This window comes from Lissotriton vulgaris, chromosome 11 (assembly GCF_964263255.1).
Source record: "Lissotriton vulgaris chromosome 11, aLisVul1.2, whole genome shotgun sequence".
Taxonomy (NCBI): domain Eukaryota; kingdom Metazoa; phylum Chordata; class Amphibia; order Caudata; family Salamandridae; genus Lissotriton; species Lissotriton vulgaris.
The window spans coordinates 516,393,450-516,419,946 of NC_141699.1; the positions used below are offsets into that span (position 1 = coordinate 516,393,450).

Consider the following 26,497-nt stretch of genomic DNA (forward strand, 5'->3'; position numbering starts at 1 on the left):
GGAGGTGAAGGCGAAGCTGCATTAGATGTTACAATACCCAGCTAAACTCAATGTATTGTCGGCCAGAAAAATCACATTTCTTTGATCACCTTAAGGATGTGTGGCTCTAGTTAGGGGTTTAGGAGGTCCACATGTTGGGAACTGCAGAGGAGGGAAGGTCCTAGTTGGAGAACCAGAAAGGGGTCTGCTTCCAAGGGCGGGCAGTCTCCTTAGAGGAACAACTGGACCAGGGTCGAGATCCAGTCACATGTAACCATGGTGTTGGCCCCGCCTGAGGAGCGGTGGCTGGATCCTGCCAAGGCCCAGTCGCCGGCTGAGGGGACAGTGCTAATAATTAAGGCCAGATGATGGCACAGCATTCCTGATGATATATACTTCAGTGATGTTTACGAAGAGCACCATGGTTGTCTCTGGGGGCCACTTGGTGTATGAAGAATGTCACATTATTAAAATCTTATGCTCCCAATGTGGATGACACACATTTCTTTCTAGGATTACAAGATCTACCGGAGCGCCTATACTTTGGGCAGGGGACTTTAACTGCATCCCGGACAGAACACTTGACCGTTTCCTTCCCAGTGAAGGTACGAAGCCAATGATGGTGGATTGTGGTAGTGTGGGTGAGCAGTTAGGCTTATCCAGAGGGTGTGTTAATCATTTATTGTATTCACTCACTCAAGGCTGATGACACACATTAAGAGACTGAATTGAGACCAATTATATAAGTTTAAAATGATATATACTAATATTTTAATTTGTAGAACCAAGCAGGACTTGGCACAGGTGAGTAAGAACACTTTAAATGCAAAGCTGTACACAGAATTTCAATGGTGAGTGTATTGGAATTGTTTACAGGTTTGTATTACTTTTAAAACAGTTAAAAATACAGTGAGATTACTATCAACTACTCTTGGAGAACTTTTCAGTTACTTCTGAGGTGATATGCTGCATTATCACACACTGGCAGTTGTCACTTATGGAAAGTACGACAATTCTTAAATTAAAGCATAGTTACTTTCTTTTCATAAAAAAGTTTAACTGAAAACAACATTGGTTACTATGGGGAAAAGAAGGTTATCGGTTTGCAGGTAATGACTTGCAGGAATAGTTTTTGGTGGTTAGAACCAAGGTTCAGGTATGCACTCATATTGCACCCACAGCTACACTAGGGTAGTCGGGTGCGGAGTGCAGGGGCCCAATGTTAGCCAATGGGGCTAGAGGACCTCCGGTCAGGGACTGCTTGCGAGCAGGCTACTTGGCTTTGGGAGCAAATCTCCTGGGGTAGAGATCAGTACTACAGGGGCTAACAATCAGCACAGGAGCTGCACTAACAGCGGCACTTGGGGGGCTGGATGCAGAGTGCTAAGGAGGCGTCAGGGGCTCTGTTGATTCCAATGGAGAAATCCGGTTCGGCAAAGATGCTGCAGGCTCAGACAGAAAGGCTTCCTGAAGGCAACCACCAGCTGGAGAGGTAAGTTGGGTTCCTAGGGGATGTCTGGACACCGTTGGTTGGGCTACCCAAGGCTGTCGGGGGCAAGGGTGTCTTTTGGCGTCGGGTTCTTCTTAACAGCTCCAGTCGCGGTCGAGGGGACCCTTCAGGTTGAGGCTGCAGGTGTCGGCTTGAGGGAGGTCGAAAATCACCAGATCCCAAGTCAGGATCACTGGGAAAACCTCCTCATGGTGTTGGGCCACTCAAATTCGGGCATGGGCGTCAGGTGCAGAGTGGTGCAAAATCATGGAGCCACTTGGATCCGGATTCTATGGGTGAGTCTTTGTTGAGCAAATTAGATGCTCATGGGAGACAGAGTCTTAAAGATGGTTGGAGAGCAGGTCCTCTGGGCTCTGGGGGGGCTGCTGGCAGCTGGAAACGCCAGGGTTTTGCTGTAGTCAGGTTGGAGCCAGGAGAGGCCGGTAAGGCTGGGGCCAACGCAGTTGGTGTCCTCTTCTTCCTTGGTCACCATGGCTCTTCGGTCCTTCTTTCTTTCTCGAATCTTCAGAGGGAAGGTTCTAAGTCACCCCTAAATACTAAATTTAGGGTTGTTAAAGGAATGTGCTGTTTGGGGCCAATAGTCCCTTCCTTGGGGTGGGTCACCCCTTATTATGCCACCCTCCAGTGGAAGGGGAGCATGCGCCTCTTCCTAATTGGCTGGTTCCCCTCACCTTCAAGATGTGTGACTGAGATGTGTGTTTCACCTCGTGTCCCGACCTGAGGGGTCAAGTTGGCAAAGGTTGACAAACCTCTCCTCCTAACTTGGTTTTCCAGCCGATTCTCCCACCCAAAGTGGGGGTCAAAACCGGTAGGAGCCAGTTGCTGGAGGCAGCAAAAGGCAGGGACAGCTTAAAAATGCAGCAGGCCTTTGAAAATCCCCCCTTCGTGGGCCCAGCCCATCCTGGGGAGAGGCATGACACCTCTGCCCAGGATGGACTTTGTTTCTGGACCAAGAGAGCAGAGGCCATCTACCCAGGGCCCAGAACCCTGTCTGGTGGTGGCAAATGGTGAACAGCCATTCAAGAACCACACTAGGGCTGGTTGTGTTTCAGGGTGCTTCTCTAAAATGCCCCATAAGTACATTTTACATTAAATCCCACACTCTTTGGCATCAGTATGGTTTTAATGCACTGAGAAGTTTGCTACCAAACTTTCCAGGTTTTAATAAAGCCATTATGGAGCTATGGAGTTCGTAATGACCAACTCCCAGACCATATACTCTTTATGGCTTTACTACACTTACAATGTCTGAATGGACTTAGACACTGTAGGGGTACAAGATTCATGCCACTCTACCCTCACCCGGGGGCAAGTGCACCCTGCTAGAGGGGTGACTTACCTAGGCCCCAGGCAGTGGGTTGCAGGCATGGCACACAGTGATGTGTGAAATGTCGACTCTTCACTCTGCATGAAAACACACAGCCTGCAATGGCAGGGTATGGGTGTTAATGTACAGGGCCTCTAAGGGTTGTAAAATAGGTGCTGCAACCCTTAGAGGCCTTCCCTTGTCACAGTCCTCTTGGTAGCCAGGGTACCTTTTACAAGGAGCTTATCTGTGGCCAGAGAAGTGGCAATTATGGGAACACAGGTGCAGTTTTGGGAAAGAAGAACACAGGGCCTGGGACCAGATTGGCACCGACACAGGGCACAACAAGTCAAGTTGCATCAGATACCATGCAAAAAGGGGCACTTTCCTATAACCCATTTCTAAAGCACGGCTATCACTTCGAGGGCGTATCTTGGCGCTATGCAGAAATAGAAGGAAGGTACAGGATGGTACATATTGCCTTGGAGAGTAATGAAGGATTAAATTAGAGAGAAGCATAGAGACTCTGGTGCTCCAAAAATCCAGGTTTTTAGAGATTTCCTGAAACAAGCCTCAGAATAGATGAGACGAAGATGGCTGAGGAGTATATTCAATGCTTTTGCCCCAATAACAGTTACTGGTCTACCTCCTTTCGTTTTATATTTGAAGAGTGTGGGTTTTAAAAGGTTAGCTGAGGCAGATCTGAGAGGGCGTGTGGTGATATAGGGTGTGAATCTAGATCTTAGATACACAGGTCCTGAGACCCTGAAAGCTCTAAAGGTGATGACGATTATCTTAAATAGCACTCTTTTGTGAATGTGTAGCCAATGCAATGCATTTAAAGCTGTGCAGGCTGAGGAGCGGTGTGGCAGTTTAAAACTGACGAGCTGCTGCATGTTAAACGGTCTGAAGTTTTTTTAGTATTGCTTTGTTGGTGTCACGATTCACTCCCTGTGCTCTCGTGCCCACCACCAGGGGCCGAATTGTTGGGTTTTCCAGTGTTCTAATATGCCTCCAGACACTCCCCTATATGCATATCCTGACTTCCAGGCATTTGGACGTCATTTAGGAAATGACGGGCTACGGGGGATGAATTGAGAACGGCAAAACGACAAAAACGTAAAATAGACTCTGAGGATGGGGAAAAACTGGAGGCAGAGATTCTGACTGAAAGGACACCTATGTGGAAAGACGCCATGGAGTCATAACAGTGACAGTGAGAAAGAACGCGATGGAGGCCTGACAAGACGGTGTTGGGGGGAAAAGAGGCTTTTAAGCGCTGGAACTGGAAGTCTACGAGGCAGGAAAGCGATGAATCGGCGAATACCCATCGTGGGTCTAATGCGTTACAGCAGAGATATGAGCAGGAGCCGGGAGGTGTCAAGAGGTGCAGCCAAGCGGGGTGAGAAATGGAGGCGCCAGGACAAATGGAGGAGGAAGGAAGAGGGCAAAGGGCAAGACAGACTCAAACAAGAAGGACTGGGTGAGAAGGGAGGGGGGAGGCCAGCAGGGAGAGAGGAGGAAAGGTGGGAGGGAACACAGTCTGGGGGAAGCTGGCTGGGGAGGGGGAGGAGAATGCAAGTAAGGCTGTGCGCGGGGAGAGAGAGGGGAGGTGCTGGAGCTGGGGAACAGATGGCCGTGAAAGTTTATGGCCCAAAAGCGTGTGCCTGTATAAATATAGCCAATAGGTCTCGCTTTTTGGACCCTATAAGTATTTAGTTATGCAGCAGAATATCCTTGGTGCAACAACACCAACTGTTGCATGGCTAAACACTTATAAGGTCCCAAATGCTTGACCTATTGGCTATGCCACTGCTTGTTAATCTTGTTAACTATCCACTCCCAAGCTGCGTGGCACCACATCCAGGTTTGAATCTTTCAGTCTCTTTGCTCTGTTGCGTTTGTACACAATCTAGCGAGTTCTAAGTAGCCACCTCCCTCTCCTCTTTAAAACTTCGCTCATAGTGCACCTCACTTTAATCAAATGGGTGGAATGCTGCTTATTGAGGGCAACCCCTACACAAAGAGAGCCCTGGCACAAAACAAGGAAAAAATACATTGTAAAAGTGTGCTACACAAAAGAAGGGAAGGGAGGGAACGGAAGAAGGTAGATAGATGTGATAGGAAGAAATAGAGAAGAAGGAAGAAAGAAATAGGGGACGAAGAGAAAGAAACACAAGCCAAAGAAATAGGAGTAGGAAACAAAAAAGAATGAAATAAACAGAAAAATAAAGAAACAGATGGAGGGGGAAAAGGAAGAAGAAAAAAAGGAGAGGTGAAAAGGGAGGGAAAGGTGGAAAGGCAAGAAGATGGAAGTGTGAGAAATAGAGAGAACGCTGATGTCGTACAAGTTCTTGAGACACCCTCTCCTCAGCACCTTTCTGGTAAACTCTGTCGGAGGAATGAGGAAGCGAGCGGCGTACTGAGTGCTGCACTCGAAGCATGCAGGGTAACAGTGTGAGGAGCAGAACTGAGGAGAGACAGACAGGCAGGCACAGATGAGAGACAGACAGGCACAGAAGAGAGACAGGCACAGAGGAGCAGCTGCACGGAGAGAGGAGAAACGATAGGGGGGATAGCAGTGGAGAGGAGACAGAGGGGGCGAGGATAGACAGACAGGAGTGACAGATATAGTGGGGGAGAGATGGGGCAGAACAAGAAGCACACATGAGAAAGAGGCACAGAGGAGAATAGATAAGGGGGTGAGCCACAGAAGAGGGCAGCAGAGAGGCAGCAGAAGCCGAGAGTAACATGGAGAATAGACGGACACGAAAAGGAATACATAACAAGCATAGCTAGAGAGTAGCGGAGTGATCGAGGATAGACAGCCACAGAAGAGGGCAGCAGAGAGGCAGCCGAAGCCGAGAGTAACATGGAGAACAGACGGACACGAAAAGGAATAAACAACAGGCATAGCTAGAGAGCAGCGGAGTGATCGAGGATAGACAGCCACAGAAGAGGGCAGTAGAGAGGCTTCCGAAGCCGAGAGTAACACGGAGAACAGACAGACACAAAAAGGAATAAATAACAAGCATAGCTAGAGAGCAGCGGAGTGATCGAGGATAGACAGACAGGAGTGACAGATACAGTGGGGGAGAGATGGGGCAGAACAAGAAGCACACATGAGAAAGAGGCACAGAGGAGAATAGATAAGGGGGTGAGGCACAGAAGAGGGCAGCAGAGAGGCAGCCGAAGCCGAGAGTAACATGGAGAACAGACGGACACGAAAAGGAATAAATAACAAGCATAGCTAGAGAGCAGCGGAGTGATCGAGGATAGACAGCCACAGAAGAGGGCAACCGAAGCCGAGAGTAACATGGAGAACAGACGGACACGAAAAGGAATAAATAACAAGCATAGCTAGAGAGCAGCGGAGTGATCGAGGATAAACATACAGGAGTGACAGATACAGTGGGGGAGAGATGGGGCAGAACGAGAAGCACAAATGAGAAAGAGGCACAGAGGAGAATAGATAAGGAGGTGAGCCACAGAAGAGGGCAGCAGAGAGGCAGCCGAAGCCGAGAGTAACATGGAGAACAGACGGACACGAGGAGAAATGATAGGGGGGGGGTCAGCAGTGGTGAGGAGACACAGGGGCCGAGGATAGACAGACAGGAGTGACAGATACAGTGGGGGAGAGATGGGGCAGAACGAGAAGCACACATGAGAAAGAGGCACAGAGGAGAATAGATAAGGGGGTGAGCCACAGAAGAGGGCAGCAGAGAGGCAGCCGAGAGTAACATGGAGAACAGACGGACACGAAAAGGAATAAATAACAAGCATAGCTAGAGAGCAGCGGAGTGATCGAGGATAGATAGCCACAGAAGAGGGCAGCAGAGAGGCAGCAGAAGCCGAGAGTAACATGGAGAACAGACGGACACGAAAAGGAATAAATAACAAGCATAGCTAGAGAGCAGCGGAGTGATCGAGGATAGACAGACAGGAGTGACAGATACAGTGGGGGAGAGATGGGGCAGAACGAGAAGCACACATGAGAAAGAGGCACAGAGGAGAATAGATAAGGGGGTGAGCCACAGAAGAGGGCAGCAGAGAGGCAGCCGAAGCCGAGAGTAACATGGAGAACAGATGGACACGAGGAGAAACGATAGGGGGGGCAGCAGTGGAGAGGAGACACAGGGGCCGAGGATAGACAGACAGGAGTGACAGATACAGTGGGGGAGAGATAAAACAAGAGCGGCAGGGAACCTGAAAGTACGGCCAGCCAGCCATGATTAATTAGGGGAGGAGAAGCCGCAGAGCGCACGCTGGGCGAAGCCCTTTGATGTGGTGGCGGCCGTTTAAAAAAAATGCAATTAGGAGGGAGGGAGGGAGGCTGATGCGCATGCTTGTTTGGTCACGTGATTCACATGAACTCAAAGAAAACCGCACCAAAAAGCCCTTGGTTTGACGAGTATTTTGAGCACTTGAATTCTCGCTCCGCTCAATGCGCATGCGCATTGATAGGTCGCGAGACCTAAAAAAGGGGGAATGCGTTGGGGGGTTTATTTCATACATTGTCTCTAATGTGCTCTAGCTGGGGTTCCCGGATTTGTTGATCATTCATCTAGGTGAAAATGACTTGGTAAATCTATCAGGTCTGACATTAATAAAGAAAATGAAGCTGGATTTGGCTGTAATAAAAAATAACTAGGTCGGTATAGCGGTAATTTGGACGTAATTTATAACTCGTCAACATTGGAGAGGAGCACAAAGCCATGCAGCAATGGAGAAAGCGAGACGTAAACTCAATAGAGCTATGAGAGTTTTTTGTGGCACTATGGGGATTACAGTTCTATCTCATTGTAATATAAGAATATAGAGGGGCATCTTTTTCGGGATGATGGAGTTCATTTATCTCAAATGGGGCATGCATATTATTTACTGGAATTGAGAGACTTGATTGCAAAAATATTGAATGAACATGTATGGTGATCCAACAAAAATTATTAACGTTCTTTCATTACATTCACCTGGGTTGTGGGGTCAGGAAAACTCTTTGGTTTCCTGGGTGCCGGAATTTTTTGGGGGGTGGACAGTCTTGAGCGGACTTATCCATCCCTCAAGGGGGGAGGGGAAGTATAGAACACGGGGACAGGGATGGAAAATGATGGGGGTTTCTTTAACATGAGTACAGTTCTTTTGAGGATGCTTGATCAAAATTGGGGGTTAATTTTTAAGCTATGTTAAGCTGATTTTGGGATTGACTTATGATCTAATTGTAATGTTGCGTTATTTAAAGTTATGCTATGCACCTACCTTAATAAAGTGGCATTTTTTGCTAAATAAAGAAGTTGTGGGACGTGAGTTATTGTGCGAGGGAGAACCCAGGGGAGCAGGGCTCGAGCTGGTCTACCCCTGGGTATTTTCCCACAATAAAATGGGCCACCAGGTGTGATTAAGGGTCATTAAGGAAGGATGGGCCGAGCACTTTGCCAGGGCCGGTTTTAGTTCCCAGTCCGGCCCTGCTCCCTCCGCCAAACTCTAAATCAGGCCCTAGGTATACACCAGAAATATTACTATCAAATGTAAGTGACATTCATCTTACCACTTCCGTTGCCAGCAGTATCTTGTGGATGAAGGAAGGCCGTACTGCTGATGCCCATGTGCATACATACCAACATTTGAGAACAGTAAAGAGGAAGCCTTTGAAAAGAAATCGTTGCAATTCAACATCCCATCGACTAACGAAGTGAAACCAATTTTAAGCAGAAGAAATATAGCAACGCATAAATGGGTTACTGAACAGTGAGCCTGTCGCCTGAATCGTTTGTTCAGGCATGTATAGTTTTCCTTGAGGAAAGCATTCATTGGTGCAACTCATTTTGTTAAGAAATTGTGCGCTCGTCCCCTTTTCTGCTTCGTATTTTGCTGTGTGAGCTATCCCCAATGTGCACCTTGCACCACATTCCCTTTGAAAAGTGCCACTCATTTTGACTCCTGTAAAACTGCTTTGCTCAAGCCTCAGTAACATGTAAGCTACTCTTACACTGCGAAATGAAATTATTTTGTTTTCTGTACAACTGAGAGATGTCCACCAAGCATCACTTAAATGCAGACTTCTGTTACACTGAACCTACAAAACCGGTGACCGCGCATGCTTAGTCACGACCGTTTACACGACGTGCAGCAGCACAGCAAAGCCTCTTATCGATGTGGAAAATAAAACATTGGCTTTTCGAACTAATCTGCCACCTCACATACTTATTATATCCCGAAAACGTGTTTTAAGCGTTCACAAGCCAAAAAGGTAGGCAAAGCCAATGTTTGTTGTTTTATCTGGTGGGCACCACGCGCTCCCGAGCAGATCTGCGCGATTGGTTGCGTCAACAACAGATTGGCAGGATCTTCCTGCTGGGGCGTGCGCGTGCGCACGCTTTAGGTGACAAAGGGCTATTGGTTAAGGCATCAACCTGAACTTCCGGAGCACGTTTCCATCTTTATGGTGCGCGAGTCAAGCCCTGTACGTGAGGAGCTGGCTTGGTGAGGAGAAGAGCGTGCTTGTGGTAATGACCGCGCCTCACGCAGCAGATGCCCCGTTGCATGGAGAGTGCCCTCCGCTCACGATGCCCCTTCGTGTGGAGGTTGGGTTTTTGCTACTGAGCATTACTCTTATGGTTTCTAAAGGTAAGCAAGTCAGTCAATCAATATAAACGTTATTCGTTTTTAGAAATAATAAACATAAAAGTGCAACAAATCAGTATATTTGCATCAGTTAAAAACCCAACCTTTAAATGTTACTATAAATGAACAAATAAAAAACAAATATAAACAAGCATTTGCAATTTAATCGGTCTCGCCTTTGGGACCTTTTATATATTTAGTTATGCAGCACATAGCCTAGGTGCTGAAACATCTACTGTTCTTTAACACGGAGGGAAAGTAAGCACCAAACTGTGTGGCACTCCAGGTATGGGAACACATGGAAAGAAATATTGCCTTTCAGCGGAAAATGGTATAGTCCAAAGCTCTGTCTTCAGGGCCTATGGTGGTCATATCACTGAAAATACAAGAGTTGAAAAAAATATTGTCTATGGGTGATCGTGGAAGAAAATTTCTATGGACTGGAATCTAGAGAATGCTAAAATGATTCTGGTATGTTACTGACCTCTGCTGGTCGTTTTCTATCAAGAAAGTTAAATAGAGGCAGTTGCCAGAAAAATAAAAACAACCATTTGCAATGCAATTGGTCTCGCATTACTAAAAGTTGGAGCTATTGGCGTTGCATTATTATTAGCAACACCAATAGCTCACACTTTCAGTTATGTGTGACCTAGTGCATTTCCAATGCTTGATTTAATCATGTGATGTAGGACTAATAAAATGATTTCCTTGCCCATACACGTGTTGAAAAGTAAGCTGTTCATGTTATGGACATGTGTTACAGTACATATAGAAATGTGTCAATGTTATTCATGCATGATTAGTCAGGGCTACATAAGAAAGTGAGCATTACTCCCTTATTTTGTTTGTGGTTATATGGCTGAGATACCCGCCACCCCCTCTCAACACAATCCCCAAAAGAAGGGAAACCGGAAACAGTTCTTGAAGTTTTTGGAAGTGGGATGGAGTGACCATCCCGGCCGTATTTATTAAAACAAAATTAAAACATTAAACGTTTCATGTTATGTACAATTTCATTATCACATTGCGAAGTTTGGCTAACCTTAACATATTCTCTAATACAGAGGTTCTCCTAGCCGAACTAGCATCCTACAAAACATTCTCTAGAAATACTGAAATTGTACATCCTAACGTTTAAGGGCCAACGGCAAGGTCATAACCGGTGTCAAGATCCCTAACCAGACTTACCCCTCCCACTTGGGAGGGGCGACAGCACAGAGGCTTACCTCAAGTGCAACTACTAACAATTTCCCTTGACTTGACGGGGGCACTTAAGACTCAACGCCATTTAAAGGTCGTTCGAAGACTCGTGTGAGGTATCTAGAAGGTATCGTGGACCTCCCCCCCACCCCACACAACTTACAGCATCTGCCGTCGCAGATGACACTGGCCCCGGGAAATTCACCAGGAGGGGGCTGTAACCCCTCCTACAAAGGAAGGGGCCTTGACCGCCTTTCCTTTACTTCCGGCGACCCATCCTTAGACGGGACCGCCTCCCCATTGAGGGGCCAATGGCCACCTCTCCCGAGCGCTCCCATCCGTGTTGGGTGACGCCCACTCATAGGGATCTTCTAATTAGTGCTCACCGATCATGACCTTACCGCCTACCAAAAATAAATACGACAATTCTACTCAAACCTATGAAAACATTGGTCGCTACGACCGAAAAAGCATGCTTAAAATTGCAACACTATATCAAATCATTTTAATCGTAAAACATACACCATTCTTTATTATGATCAACATCAACTGATACCATCACAACCTGTAAACGAAACGGAAAACAGACTTATAAAATCACTTTATTATAAAACAACTGGCTGTCCTCAGGGGCTGGTGGGTGGGTCAAAATTGGCTCTTCGTTCTGTCCCGAGCTCACGTGTAGCGAGGAGGTGCAGCTTCGGAGCACAAGAACAAGAGGACGTCTTCTGGTCTTGCGTGCCTTTTTATCCGTCTTCAGGGCGGGCGTAAACCCGCCCCTGCCTGCCCCGAGGGCGTGGCTGGCTACGTCGGTGTCTAGGCCAGCCCACTCTAGGGCGGGAACAAGCGCGCCCCGGCTACGCCGCTTCGGGCATACCAGCCGAGACGCGCCTCCCGCCCAAAAATGGCTTCCCGGGGGGATCGAGGCACTCCGCCATACGTTCGGGGGGACCGAGTGGTCGCCCCTTTCCATATGGCTGAGATACCCGCCACCCCCTCTCAACACAATCCCCAAAAGAAGGGAAACCGGAAACAGTTCTTGAAGTTTTTGGAAGTGGGATGGAGTGACCATCCCGGCCGTATTTATTAAAACAAAATTAAAACATTAAACGTTTCATGTTATGTACAATTTCATTATCACATTGCGAAGTTTGGCTAACCTTAACATATTCTCTAATACAGAGGTTCTCCTAGCCGAACTAGCATCCTACAAAACATTCTCTAGAAATACTGAAATTGTACATCCTAACGTTTAAGGGCCAACGGCAAGGTCATAACCGGTGTCAAGATCCCTAACCAGACTTACCCCTCCCACTTGGGAGGGGCGACAGCACAGAGGCTTACCTCAAGTGCAACTACTAACAATTTCCCTTGACTTGACGGGGGCACTTAAGACTCGACGCCATTTAAAGGTCGTTCGAAGACTCGTGTGAGGTATCTAGAAGGTATCGTGGACCTCCCCCCCACCCCACACAACTTACAGCATCTGCCGTCGCAGATGACACTGGCCCCGGGAAATTCACCAGGAGGGGGCTGTAACCCCTCCTACAAAGGAAGGGGCCTTGACCGCCTTTCCTTTACTTCCGGCGACCCATCCTTAGACGGGACCGCCTCCCCATTGAGGGGCCAATGGCCACCTCTCCCGAGCGCTCCCATCCGTGTTGTGTGACGCCCACTCATAGGGATCTTCTAATTAGTGCTCACCGATCATGACCTTACCGCCACAGGTCCGGATAGTTGACCGGCTATCCGGACCCCCCACAAAACTCCTACCTAAAGGTCATGTTTTAACGTTTTTAACCAAGCCAAGAAGTCTCCTATGAGTAACTCATTCCCCACCCTCGACAAATGCACACCATCCCCCAAATACATACTATCATCGTTAATACAACTATGCGAGATCGAATGCAATGTCTTGGAACGGAACAACCTACTCACTTTGTTATTAAGTTTTCTAACAGAATGATTCAAAGCAGGGATCGAGATAGCCCCCCGCCACACTTTTCGTGGGATCATATGAGACCACGCAATTATGCACCCCGGAACTTTCCTCGCTAACCAACTTACCGTGGATAGCATTGCCTCTAGGAGAAGTCGTCTACCGGTGGTGACCAAATCATTGCCCCCTAAATGTACTATGACTATAGACGGCGGTGACCTCGTCCGCCCTAACAAACCCTCAAAGAATGCTTGAAACTGGTCAATACAGAGACCGCCCCTTCCGTAGAAGGACACTCTGTACCCGTATTCCCCAGGTACGTGAATCATGTCACCTGCTTTGAATACGTCTGCGGCACGTCTCACGTATGAGTGGCCCACGACCCACACCTCCTGTCTCACAGCCGGTGATGTCTGACCGCTGGCCTGGTGTTGGGTCGACTGCATAGTCCGCCCTGCCTCGTAGGCTTGCGTAACTGAAAACAAACAAAAGACAAGAAGCGTGAGTACATCATTACAGCCTCACAACATGTGCAATCGCACATATCTCTTATAACAATTGGAGGACCATCGCCCCACTCGTTTCACTTGTTCTACATTAAGACCCCTGGCTGTAGCTTCAGTGGCAGCCCCTATTCGAAAGGAATGGGTCCCGAACTCGCCCGGGTCCAAGCCCGCTGCGGCAATGGCCATTGCAAGCACCCGCTGAAACTGAAACCTCGTCAGTGGGGTGGCGTCTGCATGCCTCAACAATGTCCCCCCCCATGATGCCACCCTTCGTGCTAGGTAATCTTCTAAACACTGTACCGGGCACATGGAGGACCCGGGGATCCTGCGAATGATCGTGCAGTCCCCCCTCCCATCTTGGTCGGTCTTGGACCTGAGAAAGGAGACAATCATCGCATCACCCCTGATCTGAACGTGTTCCCGGCACAACCCCCCCACCACATCCTGTTTGTTCCTTGCAACCAGCTCACTTATCCTCATAGCCCCGTGAAATGCCAGCGTAAATGCAGTCCGGAACAAACACGTCTCGAAAGGAGACGAGCATGTGCTAGGGAGAGTGGCCAGCAACTGGGACAACCTATCCAGACCTATTGGTCGTCTTTCATCTACTCTGCGACCCTCCAGACGTTGCCACCCACGCAGCGCCTTCTGTACTGCAAAAGACGCTGTCGGGTCCAGGATGTTATGGGCCCTGGCAACAAAGGAAATGGCGGCACGATGCCTTTGGGCCGTAGCCACCGATTTCCCAGCCCTACGTAAGGACATCAGAAAATGTACTACCCACTCTTCCTGACCCCAAAGTTCCCCTCTCTCAGTCCCCAAATAGGCTAAATAGGCCCGAAACGCCCCTTCATATGCCTTCCTCGTCCTGGGTGCTAGACTCTCTCCCACGAGGTGACGAAGTTCGGGGCACCGAGAGACCAGAGAGCTTCGGGGAAGGGTGCCGGCTCTGGGTCCGCTGAGGGAAGGAAACCCGAGAAAGCCTGCATGTGAAAACGAGACAGTGCATCAGCCGCCTGATTCATCACCCCTGGGACATGTTTTGCTCTGAATATCACGTTCAGTTGCATACACAGTAGGACAATTTCTTTGAGCAGCCTCAAAATCAGTTTACAACGGGCTGCCTGACTATTGATGCATTCAACAACGGTCATATTGTCAGACCAGAACACGACAGAATGATCTTTGAACCCTTCGGGCCAGGTTCTCAGGGCCACCAGAATGGGAAACAGTTCGAGGAAAGCAATATTACTCGTCAGCCCCTCCTCATGCCACCATGGGGGCCACCTTTGTGCCGACCATTTTGTGCCGAAGATGGCGCCAAAGCCTATGCTTCCCGCTGAATCTGTCCATAGCCCAAGCTCTTCGGAGGACACGGCTGGCTTGTTCCAGACGACTCGACCATTGAAGTCCGCCAAAAATGCTAACCAAATACGCATGTCCTGGCGGACCTCAGCCGATAACCTCGTGCGATGATGACCCTCCTTTAGGCCAACCATCGCTTGGGCAATTGACCGGGAAAAAGGGCGGGCCATTGGGATCACCCTCAAGGCAAAGTTCAACTTCCCCACCAATTGTTGCAACTGATGCAGTGTAACCTTAGATGCATTTAAACATACTTGCAGGGCTGCCCTGAATTTCGACACTTTGCTAGCTGGTAGACGGAAACAACCCTCACTAGAGTCCAACTCGATCCCCAAAAACTCGAGGCAAGTCGTGGGACCCATAGTTTTACCTGGTGCCAATGGCACGCCAAAATGACCCATCAACACACAGAATTCAGCTAAGGCCTGGGCACATTCGGGATTTCCGGCGGGTCCAAGAAACAGAAAGTCATCAAGGTAGTGCATTACATTTCGGAAACCCGTTTTCTTAGTGAACACCCATTGCAGGAAAGTGCTGAATTTCTCAAAATAAGCACATGATATAGAGCATCCCATTGGCATACACCTATCCATGTAATATGATCCCTGAAACCTGAATCCCAGAAGACGCTGGTCGTCTGGGTGTACCGGGAGCAACCGAAACGCTGACTCGATATCTGATTTCGCCATCAACGTCCCGGGCCCCAGGCGATTCAAGATGGCTACAGCCTCATCAAATGATGCGTACCGCACCGAACAAACCTCTGGATCAATTGCATCGTTCACCGAAAGACCATGTGGAGCAGACAGATTATGGATCAAACGAAACTCACCCGGGTCCTTCTTCGGGACCACCCCTAACGGAGAACAGACAAAACACGGTACCGGGGGTACACTAAACGGGCCGGCGACCCGTCCCCGGCTAACCTCTTTCAGAATCTTCTCTTGCACTACAGATGTATGCTGTAAAACGGAAAGTTGGTTTTTGCACGTCCCTACACCCTGAAAGTCCCCTACCGGGATGCGGAAACCATGTGTAAAACCGTTCCGCAGCACCCCAGCAGAAGTACGATCCGGGTATTCGCTGAGCCAGGGAATCATTGCCAAGGTATCAATCGGGGTTGGTAAAGGCGCCCCTCGGACTATCTTAGACCTGTTTGGCGCCTCCCTTACCCCCATTCTCACTCGTTCTGGCTCTGCACGATGACTCAGGATGGGACGACCCACAAGTACTACATTCATGTTTGAATTTACACGATCCCGGAGGCCTGGTACATTTCCCTTTGTTGAAATTAAAGCAGAAACCCCTTTTCCCTGTACTGCCTGCAGGTCTCGAATAATCGTCGGTGCTCGTAGTTGGCCGAAAGGGCGTCCCCACATTTTGGCGGGAGTAATCAACAACATTGCTCCCAACCAATGGCATTTTTAACATTCCTGATTCTTTCATTTTATCCCATGTCACAGAATCGTAACAATCCCAAGTCAAACTCTTGTTATGCTCCTTTTCTTTCCTGAACAGATTGTCATAACAGAACCAATGGTTACCTTGATACGCTGTCGAGTAACCCATAATTCGTGACTGATAAATGGAAAACTCAGGAAGCAACTCGGGCCTACGTTCCCCCAAAATCGATGTAAAAATACCCCACGCATTGCCCCAGTTGCCAATATTCTCATTTACCTTAAAGGCGGCCATTTTTGCGCGCCAAACACTTGGATGCATTAGGTCCTTCTGACTCTTGACATGCTCTATCTCATAATGATCGACAAGCAAGGAGAATATATTCACGTATTCCCCCGCCCAAATCTTTTCTTTTATTGCTAAAGGAACATGCTGCCCCAATCTTTCTCTACGAGAGGGTGCTGACTCGTCCCTTGCGATCGGCAATGGCCGCTTACCTGAACCGGATGCTGCTTCTGCCACTTGTGGCTTTTCTATCACCGCCACCGGCGCGGTCACCTTGGCTGCTTCTTTCTCCTTACGCAGCTTTTTTATCAGCGCCTGTGCCTCGGCAGACGTGGCGCCCTCAGTACTATCGCCCAACCACGCTGCTAGCTGTGCTGCCAGCTCGGGGGGCATATCCTCATTGGATGTCGGGGTGATGACAACGGGGATTGGATTCCCCTCCATCGGTAGCGGGGTCGGCACCTCGAGCGGGGCAGAGGGAGCCGGGATATCTCCCCCGGCTGGAACCCTTCTCGGCCTCTTAGGTCTCCCTCCAGCCGGTGGTTGGCCCGATCCCTCCTCCCCGTCTCGCTCCGCCAGCCGCTTCTTTATGTCGGACATATCCTTGAAAAGGGCCCGAACCATCTGCTCAGTCGTCATTCTCTTAGCGCCTTTCTTGGGCATCTCTCCGACGAAGTATCTAGAAGACAAAGAAAAAGATCAAAACGCTCAAAATTGGCTCTTCGTTCTGTCCCGAGCTCACGTGTAGCGAGGAGGTGCAGCTTCGGAGCACAAGAACAAGAGGACGTCTTCTGGTCTTGCGTCCCTTTTTATCCGTCTTCAGGGCGGGCGTAAACCCGCCCCTGCCTGCCCCGAGGGCGTGGCTGGCTACGTCGGTGTCTAGGCCAGCCCACTCTAGGGCGGGAACAAGCGCGCCCCGGCTACGCCGTTTCGGGCATACCAGCCGAGACGCGCCTCCCGCCCAAAAATGGCTTCCCGGGGGGATCGAGGCACTCCGCCATACGTTCGGGGGGACCGAGTGGTCGCCCCTTTCCATACCACTTGCAAATCCTAAGAGAAGAACCATTGACCAAGGGATAATGAGTAAACCCTCGGAGATCCTGTATGAGAGGTTATGATGATCCTTGGGGTCACTGAATCAACCACTGTTTCAGGATCAGTCATGGTTTTTAAACATTCTTGTCTAAGGCTGCAATAGTTGGAACAATAGTAGAAGTGGGAGCGAGTTTGATAGTCAATCATTTGCATAATATTTTCAAGAACCTCCGGTATAGAAGTCTGTAACCATCATTTAGAATGTAGGGGGTGTAGTATCAAGCACTTAACAAATAGATTGCATATTTTTTCAATAACAGGTTATATCAGATAATGTACACAAATGTATAACAAAGTGCATGCAAAGTAAATAAAGTTGCATTTCTTTAGTTTGTAAAAGTTATCTGTAAAAATGTAATTTTGCAACAGCTGTTTTTATGTCATACATGCCCTTGGTTGACAACAAATATTCTTTAAAGAAAAGGAAAAGTCAATCTTCTATACAGTTATTCGAAGCATCCATTATTGTATGTATCAGTCCCCCATGTCATTTGCAGGAAACAAAATGTTCGCTTATTAGTGCTATGATGTGGGTTTTGGCGAGCAAGCACATGTTTCAACCATAAATAGCGCATTTCCCTATGCTGTGATGGGGTAAGAACTTTACTGTAATGTGGTACTACAAATAGTTTACAGTACTAGAAGGCAAAAAAACATGTGGGGTGACATGATGATCCTGCACTTATTGTATTTTTACAATTGTAGGGAGATACGCACAGCTAACGAAAGTTTTACAAAAATAATGAATTTATCGCGTGCTCCTAGGGTGTCCCTCTCCAGGCCTGTAGAGTGTGAATTGAGAATCAACCAAGAAGCAGACCCTATTAAGGGGCTGTCCCATAGGTCACAGCAGGGAGGACATGACAGGCTTGAAAATGTTTTAACGATATCCAATAAGTCAAAAGTATAAACAAATGTAGGAATGAATTTCTGAATATTTATTTTCATACAGTCTGTAACTCGCTGGTTATCCAATCATAAATGAATTGAAGAAACATTCATTTTTTTTTTCATTTTTTTTTTTGAAGACGTTTATTATTGCAAAAGAAAAAGTGCAGTACATATAGCAGAGCCTACAACCCTGCGGGCCGGCTGCAAGAAATCCGTGAATTGTAGGGGCATAGGGTTACAGGGCAAGGCATTATGCATCGACTCACTCGTTGTCTGGCGTGCTTCTTCACTGGCGGATTATGTATACTCTTCACATTTCGCACACGATCTGTTCTATAATTGACGTCTCATTTTACATTTTTCTATAATTCAACCAGTAACTTTTCAACATAAAACAGGGATGATCATATCAGTATGTCCCAGTGTGTCTGTGTTGCCAGTGCCGTGCCACATATCATCTGCGCGCACGGCACCAACGTCCCATCAACATGCTAGGCATGCGCCGATGGCGCATCAGTGAAATGTGGGGTCTATAGCTCGCGTGTGTGAGTAGCTGTGAAGCTGGTGTGGAACAAATTTGGTGAGCGGTGGCGTCCCCCCATTCGTCGGTTCAGTGTACGGCGTGCGTGGCAGACACATGTGTCGCCCCTGTTGCATTTTCGGTGGGTGTCACCCGCTCCCGTGTTCCTTGCCGAGTGTCCAGCCAGTGGCGCTTGACCGCCGCTGTGTGACGGTGGGTGTTCACGCAACTGGTAAGAACAGGAGTGCGAAATCTTTAACTTGGGGTTACGTGGGGGGGGGTCGGATATGAGGGGGGGGAAAGTGTACTCGTGGGGGCTGGGTCAGGGCAGAGTTGCTAAGATCTGTGTTCGGGCTATTGTGTGGTGGAGGGTCCTCGTGTGTGCGGCCGATTGTTGGTCGTGGCATGTGTGTCGGGGGGAGTCAGTACTGCCCACATTGAGGGGGGGGGGGGGCCAACGTGGCGCGTGGTCCTGCCTACGGTGTCGCCGCTCGTGGGGCGTCTATCCTTCTCAGCTGTCTCTGCGCGAGCCCCCTGGCCTCGCCTTCCCCCCGCAGGGACCCCAGGATATCATTCCAAACCTGTGCGATCGGGAACTGCCTCAAACCCGCAATCTCCTCACTTCGCAGTGCCGTGCCCTCTGCTCTGGCCCAGTTGAGAAAGGATGTGTACCAGTGTGCGGGGGTTGGTGGTTCTCTACTTTTCCAGTGCCTGGTGAGCAGGCGCTTGGCCGTGATAAGGCCTAGGTCCCAGAACCGGGCTAGTGTTTTATTTTGTTTAGTTCTCTTGTATAGCCCAAGAACGCATGCCTCCCACGTGTTGGGTAGCCCCGGGCCTGTGCTGTGCGTCAGGAGCGATGTCACCTCCCCCCAGTATGTGGACAGAGTCGGGCAGCTCCAAAGCATGTGCAGGATGTCGGCATCCAGCAGGTCGCACCTGGGACAGGCTGTGGTGTCTGTCGCGAAATACTTATTTATCTGTCTGGCGACAGATATGCCTGATGCAGTATATACAATTGAATAGTGCGGAAGCGGGAGTCACGTGGGATGTTCACAGGGCTGGCTAGGACCAGTTTCCATTCTTTGTCTGTCCACCCCCTCCCCCGGTGGGTCGCCCACTTGTCCCTGATCGGTTGTGTGGACCTCTGAGTGTGCATGAGGAGCGCCTGTGCCAGCCAGTGTGTAATGTGTGATCCTCTGCCCATAACATGCAGGTACTGGATCAAGTGATGAAGTTGTGGCTCCTCCTGGATGTCCCCCCAGGACTCCGTGTACGCCCTCACCACTGACGCGTGGAGCAGGAATTGTCCCGCTGGCAGGCCAGTGCTCACCGATAGTTCCGCAAAAGGAAGCAGGCCCCCGTCCGCGTAGAGGTCTCCCATTGTCTCCACTCCGGCGGCCACCCAGGGCTCCATGCTGCGTGGTGACACATCCCATTCCTCCGGGGGGTACCCAGCAGGGGAAGGGCGGGGGCATACGGCTTGACGTTCTTCGTCAACTTCAGGCAGCGAAGGAAACATTTGCGGGCTACGGCCACGTGCAGGGGCAGGGGGCGAGGCCCTTTGGTCAGTGGGTGAAACAGGGCACACACCTGCGGGTGTGTCCATTGGTAGTCCGCGTTGGCGGTGTCGTCGAGGTGTGAGTCGCTAAGCCAGTACGTGACCCACTGCAGCTGTGCTGCCAGGTAGTATAACTCCATATTGGGGACCGCCAGCCCCCCCTACGCCGTCGGGGAGTACAACTTCGCCAGGGCTACTCGTGGGCGCCCTGTGTTCCAGATCAGGCCTCGGAGCATCACCTCCAGTTCGCGGAAGATCCTTGTGGGGACATATAGCGGGACGTTTGCAAAGTGGTAGAGTAGTCTCGGTAGCGCAATCATTTTAGACAGAGCGATCCGGCTAGGTACATTCAACGGCAGGGTCCTCCAGAAGTTCATCTGGGCCCTCAGCGAGGACACGGCGCGCACCAGGTTGCCTTCCAGTATATTCTGCGGGTCTCTATAAATGTGGAGCCCGAGGTACTTGAACGTGGTCGGGTACCAGGTGAGCCGGGCGCCACCAAGGTGCACTTCGCATTCCTCCAGGTCCGGGCTGAAGGCGTATACTCCGGACTTAGTCCAATTGACTCTGAGGCCCGATACCCCTTCAAAGGTCCGGAATATGTCCGACAGTGTTGCAGGCACCGTCGTGAGGTCTCGCACATAGAGTAATAGGTCGTCCGCGTAGAGCGAGACCGTGTGCACCCCGTCCGCCAGTGGGATCCCCCATTCCACTCCCTTGTCCCTCAGTAGAGCCGCCAGGGGTTCGATCGCCAGGGAGAAGAGAAGGGGCGACAGGGGGCAGCCTTGTCTGGTACCCCTGCGCACCCGCACCGTCTCCGACAGCAGCTTGCCCGTCCGTACGCGGACGTTCGGTCGCTGGTATAGCAGTCCGACCATGTCCATGAAGGCATCCCCGACGCCGAGTTTGTCGAGCACCGCTCCCAAGTACGGCCACTCCACCGAGTCGAAGGCCTTCTCCAGGTCTAATACGAGGCACCCCGACCTCGGCCAATGTAGTGTGGCCGCTTCCTGGACCCGAAAGAGACGTCGCAAGTTACGGGAAGTGCTCCTCGCCGGCATGAACCCGTTTTGGTCTGCATGTACCAGTGCCGGGACCTCTAGAGTCAGGCGGCGGGCCAGCAGGGAGGTGAACACTTTGTAGTCCGTGTTCAGCATGGCCAGAGGCCTGTAGGACCCCATGCACGTGCCATCCCTGCCTGGCTTCAGCAGCGAAACCAGGTTCGCCTCATTTAGTGAGTTTGGGAGCGCCGAGTCCTCAATCGCGTGTGTGTAGAGCTTGAGCATCTCCGGGACCAGTACGTCCGAGCAGGCCTTGAAGAACTCGGCAGGCAGGCCATCGGGGCCGGGTGATTTGCCGTTGGACATTGCGAAGATGGCTCCTCGCAATTCCTCTTGGGTGAATGGGCCCCCTAAGTCCTCCTGCTGTGCGTTCGTCAGAGAAGGCAGTTGGATGTCAGCAAGGAAACCCTCTATGGTGGCCGTTGAGACCCTCAGCTGTGACTTGTATAGGGCCTGGTAGTGCCCCTCAAAAGCCTGGTGTATCTTGCTTTGTGTGTACACGATCTCCCCTCCAGTTGTCCGAATGGCGGATACTGGTTCCGTGCGGGATTCCTGTTTGACCAGCCAAGCCAGCAACCTCCCCGGTTTGTCGCCATGTTGGTGCACCCGCGCTGAGTGGGCCGCGAAGTTGACGTGCTTCAGTCTCTCTAGTAGCGCAGCGTGTTCCTCACGGGCCTCCCGTAGCCGGTCACTCGCGCCGATCACTGCCTCCCGCTCCCAACGGAGCAGGTCCGCCTCCACCTTGCTTAGGTCCGCCTCCAACTTTTTCTGTATGCTCCCTTGTGTGCCCAAGCAATGACCCCGTATCACCACTTTGAAGGCGTCCCACTCCACACTTGGGGAGGACGCCGTGCCCGAGTTGTCGGCGAAGTACTGCGCTACTCGGGCCTGTAGGGCGTCTCTGAAGGGTGCGTCGAGCAGCAGGGCGGGTTGTAGCCGCCACGTGGGTATGGGTGGGTGTGGGCGTTCCCATGCTATTGCCAGCGTGTGTGGGTTGTGGTCTGAATGTGTCCGGCCGAGGTATTGCGACTCAGTAATGTGCGGTAGCATTTCCGTTGTCACCATGAATCTGTCCAGGCGGACATGTAGCGTGTGTGCCCCCGAGTAATATGAATATACCCTGGTGTCCGGGTTGTGCGCGCGCCATGCATCCCTGAGGTCCCACTGTGTCGCCCATCTTGCGAACGCCTGCGCAACCCCCAAAGATGTAGCATCTGGCCTGGGCGGGGTCGAGCGGTCCAGCGTAGGGTCTAGCACTGTGTTGTAATCACCTCCCAGTACCCAGGGGACTCCGTGCCAGGGCGCCAATTTTTCCGATAGGTGTGTCAGGAAGCTTCCCTGGTCTGTGTTTGGAGAGTAAACGGACGCCAGAACTACTGGCTGCCCGTCCATCGAGCCCTTCACCAGTACATACCTCCCCCCCTGGTCTGTGAGCACTTCAGACATTGTGAAGGGGGTATTGAAGAAACATTCATAAACAATCTTCAAAAGCAAAATCCCGATGCATTTCGGGCATTGAAGTGCCCTACTTCAGGGGATCATCTGAAAGCCAAAAAAGAAAAATGCGCTATATCCATACTTATCAACGAGTCAGTGAGTTGCCATCACCGAGTCACCAGTGTGCCTCGATGTATAGATCACAAACATGTTCATGTATTCCCACACTCCCCCACAGAGCCCATCATAGAGTGATCATATGCAATGCCACGTACAATGCATGCTAGAGGCGCCCTTCTCTCCAAGTATTTGAAAAGAGTAATCTGAGGGAAAACCTATCTGAGATGGTGGTGTGCAAATCAAGCTGACCGTTCCTAAATAGTGATTGAATCCTTATGTGGGAATTTCTACTGCAGTTAGTAAATATATTGCTTTATAAACTTTACATCTGGTAACAAAAATCTAAAGAGGCAACAGATTCTTTCGGTGATGTTTCACCTGCATTTAGGACATGCTTACAAGTGAAGTCCAAATTGGTTTTAGGGGAGATAATCCTCTATCTGCACATGGCTCTTAAAGCAATGGCTATGATGTAAAATATTTGAGCGCAGTTGGCCTATCGCAACATTCAGTACCGATAGGGACTACTTAAGTCAGGGCAGATCTAGTCTAACTTTTTCCGTCGGGATCTAGAAAAAAGAGCTTCTTGATAGCTTCCCATAACCCTTCCTTCACAGCCCGTAGTGTCAGCTGGCTTGAAGTTAGCAGGTCATGCATACCTTGCACTGAGATCAACTGGTTTTTGCCAAAAAACACAGTAGTATTTTTCTATTGAGGACTCCTTTAAGAAATTAACTATCAAAAATCTGTTTATTCTCAAGAGAATTCTACTTTAGGCCAGGTACTTATCTCTCTCAAGGCTCAGACATGGCATTGAGTGAGATGAGCTTCAGGTGGGACAGCACATCATGTGCTAGCTACTTTATCAAACAGAAGGCTTCCATTGTATAATGTGTACTAAATTACATGACAGCACCCAAAGTATCACTAACTTACACCAGGGCAATACAACAGCTGACGGAGGCAATGGCAAAACTTCCTGGAGCTGTACAGGAGTATACTGAAGACCTATACAATATTAAGTGGACCAACATCCCTCTAAACTTGGCAGACATGGTAAACTGTTTCCCTCTTAAGATGATGGAAAGCAAAATTAGTAGCTACTTTTGCCCCCTTTTTGGTGAGTGCATTTACACTACAGGAACTTCTTGCCTTGATAGTCTTTAGACCAGCTTCATTTCTTATGCCGATTCAAATAGGGATACATTCAACCATTTGACTTTCCTTGGGTCTTCTGAAGAAGACCTCTGACCCAGAAGCTCCATTACTAGTACCTTTGATTTATTCCCCATATTCAACAGGGCTAGTTCCAGTATCTCCTAGAAGTGCTAGTGTGTGATGGGATTTTCCGGCTAACTGCCACCCCATCTATATACTATTTAAAATGGTTTAGAGTACAGGTTGGCAGGTATGCATCATGTCGAGGTTGTTGTCAAAGCACAGGTTTTTTTTTTTTTTTTTTTTTTTTTTTTGGTGTAAAAACTTTTATTGATGTTCATCATCCATTTAACAACAAGACAATTACACAGTAATCATGACAGGAGAAAGGAACATGATGTCCCGTAGCAATACACAGCTATTTAGCCGACAACCCTCCGGTCCGGCAGCAGAGGATGAGGATGATACGGCAGACCATCAGGAGAAAAACATCGGAGTCATGAAGTTTTACTTTTTTAAATAACATTTTCGTTAACTGTTCCATGTATAAAATGTTTGAGAAACAAACCAAACAAAGTGGCTCAATAATAGTGCTTAGATGCGAAGCAATATAGAACAGAATCCGCTAGTAGAACACACCGACCCCCCACCCAGGCCTAACCCCTTCACCCCCCGCAGGACGTGAGCAGGAGTTCCCACTTATATGAGTACAGTAGTAGTCTTGCCCCGTGGCAGCCCACAGGTTAGCCAATCATCTCCTCCTCATCTTCCGAGTCTTCGTCTTCAGCCTCCTGAAGCGGGTCACACATGTCCCCTCTATATCTATTCCAGGCCTCCCACACCCCGTTCCATTTCCTTGGATTCGCTCTCACTTTGTAGACAGTTCGTTCAGTTAACATCAGTTTGTCCATATTTTGACACCATAGCGACAAGGTAGGTAACTCAGCCACCCCCCATCTCTGTGCGATATCACGCTTAGCCATCATTGTTCCAATTGTAACCCACTGCCGTTGTCTGAGGTTAAGATCAGTGCCCTCCCAAACATTCAGAAGACAGAGGCGCGGTTCGGGTGTGAGGGAAGTGTCAAGGGCCTGGGAAATCGTGCGCATGACCTGTTGCCAGTACTGGGCAATGAGAGGGCAGCCCCACAACGTGTGCAGTAGTGTGCCATCCTCCCCACATCCTCTAAGACAACGAGGGGAGTCAGCCCTGTGCATTTTGTGTAGGGTGGTCCTCGTGTAGTACGTTCTGTGCAGTATTTTCAGTTGTATGAGTCTGAACCTTGCGGAAACCCCAGCCTCTCTCGGGGATGCTACAGCAGCGTTCCAGTCCGTCTCATCCATAGCGCCCAGCGCATCCTCCCATTTTTCTCGCAGGGTCTGTAAGGGGTCAGGGAGATTGTTCAGCAATTTACGGTAGGTGAGTGAGGTGGCTTTCGTTTGCATGTAATCCGTGAGGAGCCGGTCTTCTAGGGGCGAGGATTCCGGGATTGTGGTTCCCGGCTCCAACACCGCCAGGAGAGCGTGCCTGATTTGGACGTACCTATATGTTTCCGTGGGGTTCAGTTCATATTGTTGTTGGAGTTGCTCGAATGGTATCACCCCAGTGGACGTCCAGAGGTCCCCCACCGTAGAAATGCCTATATTGTCCCATTGGGTGAACCCTTTACTGGTCCTCAGGCAGCCCAGTTTTTTAGTGTCCCAAAGCGGGGTAAGCTTCGTAATGACTCCCTTCCACTGTAGCTTGGTGAGTGCCCTGTACCATAGGGTGATTGTGTGTTTAGTGGGGCCAATCAGGTTCTTGAGTAGACTATGGTTATAGAGGGGGGCCAGGAGACTCTGTGTCCCGAGTTGGGCCCTGTCCGCCATGTACGCCGGGTCAGTGTGTGGTGCATGGATCCATTGGTTAAGTACCTTAAGTTGGGACGCCCAATAATAAAGCTGTACGTTCGGTAGCGCAATGCCGCCATCGTACCAGCCGCGGTTCAGTTTGAGGTGTGCTATCCTCGGGGGACGCTCACCCCAAAGTAGAGTGGTAACCACCGCGGTAATCTTCTGGAAGTAGGAGGGCGGAATCACGACAGGCGCATTCTCAAAGACATATAGGAAGCGCGGGAGCGCCATCATTTTGAACAGCGCAGCGCGGCCTAAAAGTGTGAGCGGCAGGGACGACCAGTGCCGCACGTCTGCCTTTAAACGGAGGAGGGGGGGCGCTAGATTTCGATTGGTGAAGACGGTCATATCGTTAGTGACATGGATACCTAAATATTTGAAGGAAACATCTGTCACCACCAACGGACAGTGGTCCGGGAGGACTGGGCGAGGGCCCTTCAGTACATAAAGGACCGATTTCGTCCAGTTAATTGTGTAACCTGAGGCCGCACCGTGCTTGTCGCAAAGCGCCAGTAAAATCGGGACACTCAATTCGGGTGCCGATATGTACACCAGCATATCATCCGCATACAGTGATATTCTATCTTCCCAGGTCTCCGTCCACCTGATGCCCCTCAGCAGTGGTGTCGTTCTGAGGACGATCGCGAGGGGTT

The 26,497-nt window shown here is 49.8% G+C and overlaps 1 protein-coding gene across 1 annotated transcript in view; it reads left to right on the top strand.

The window, feature by feature from the left end:
* The first annotated feature begins 9,301 nt into the window (after positions 1–9,301).
* Positions 9,302–26,497, top strand: part of LOC147683096 (zinc metalloproteinase-disintegrin-like cobrin) — a 2,407,169-nt gene continuing 2,389,973 nt past the window's right edge. The window contains exon 1 of the mRNA XM_086942497.1: positions 9,302–9,419. Coding sequence (XP_086798623.1) covers positions 9,302–9,419 — 118 coding nt within the window. The remainder of the gene's footprint in view (positions 9,420–26,497) is intronic.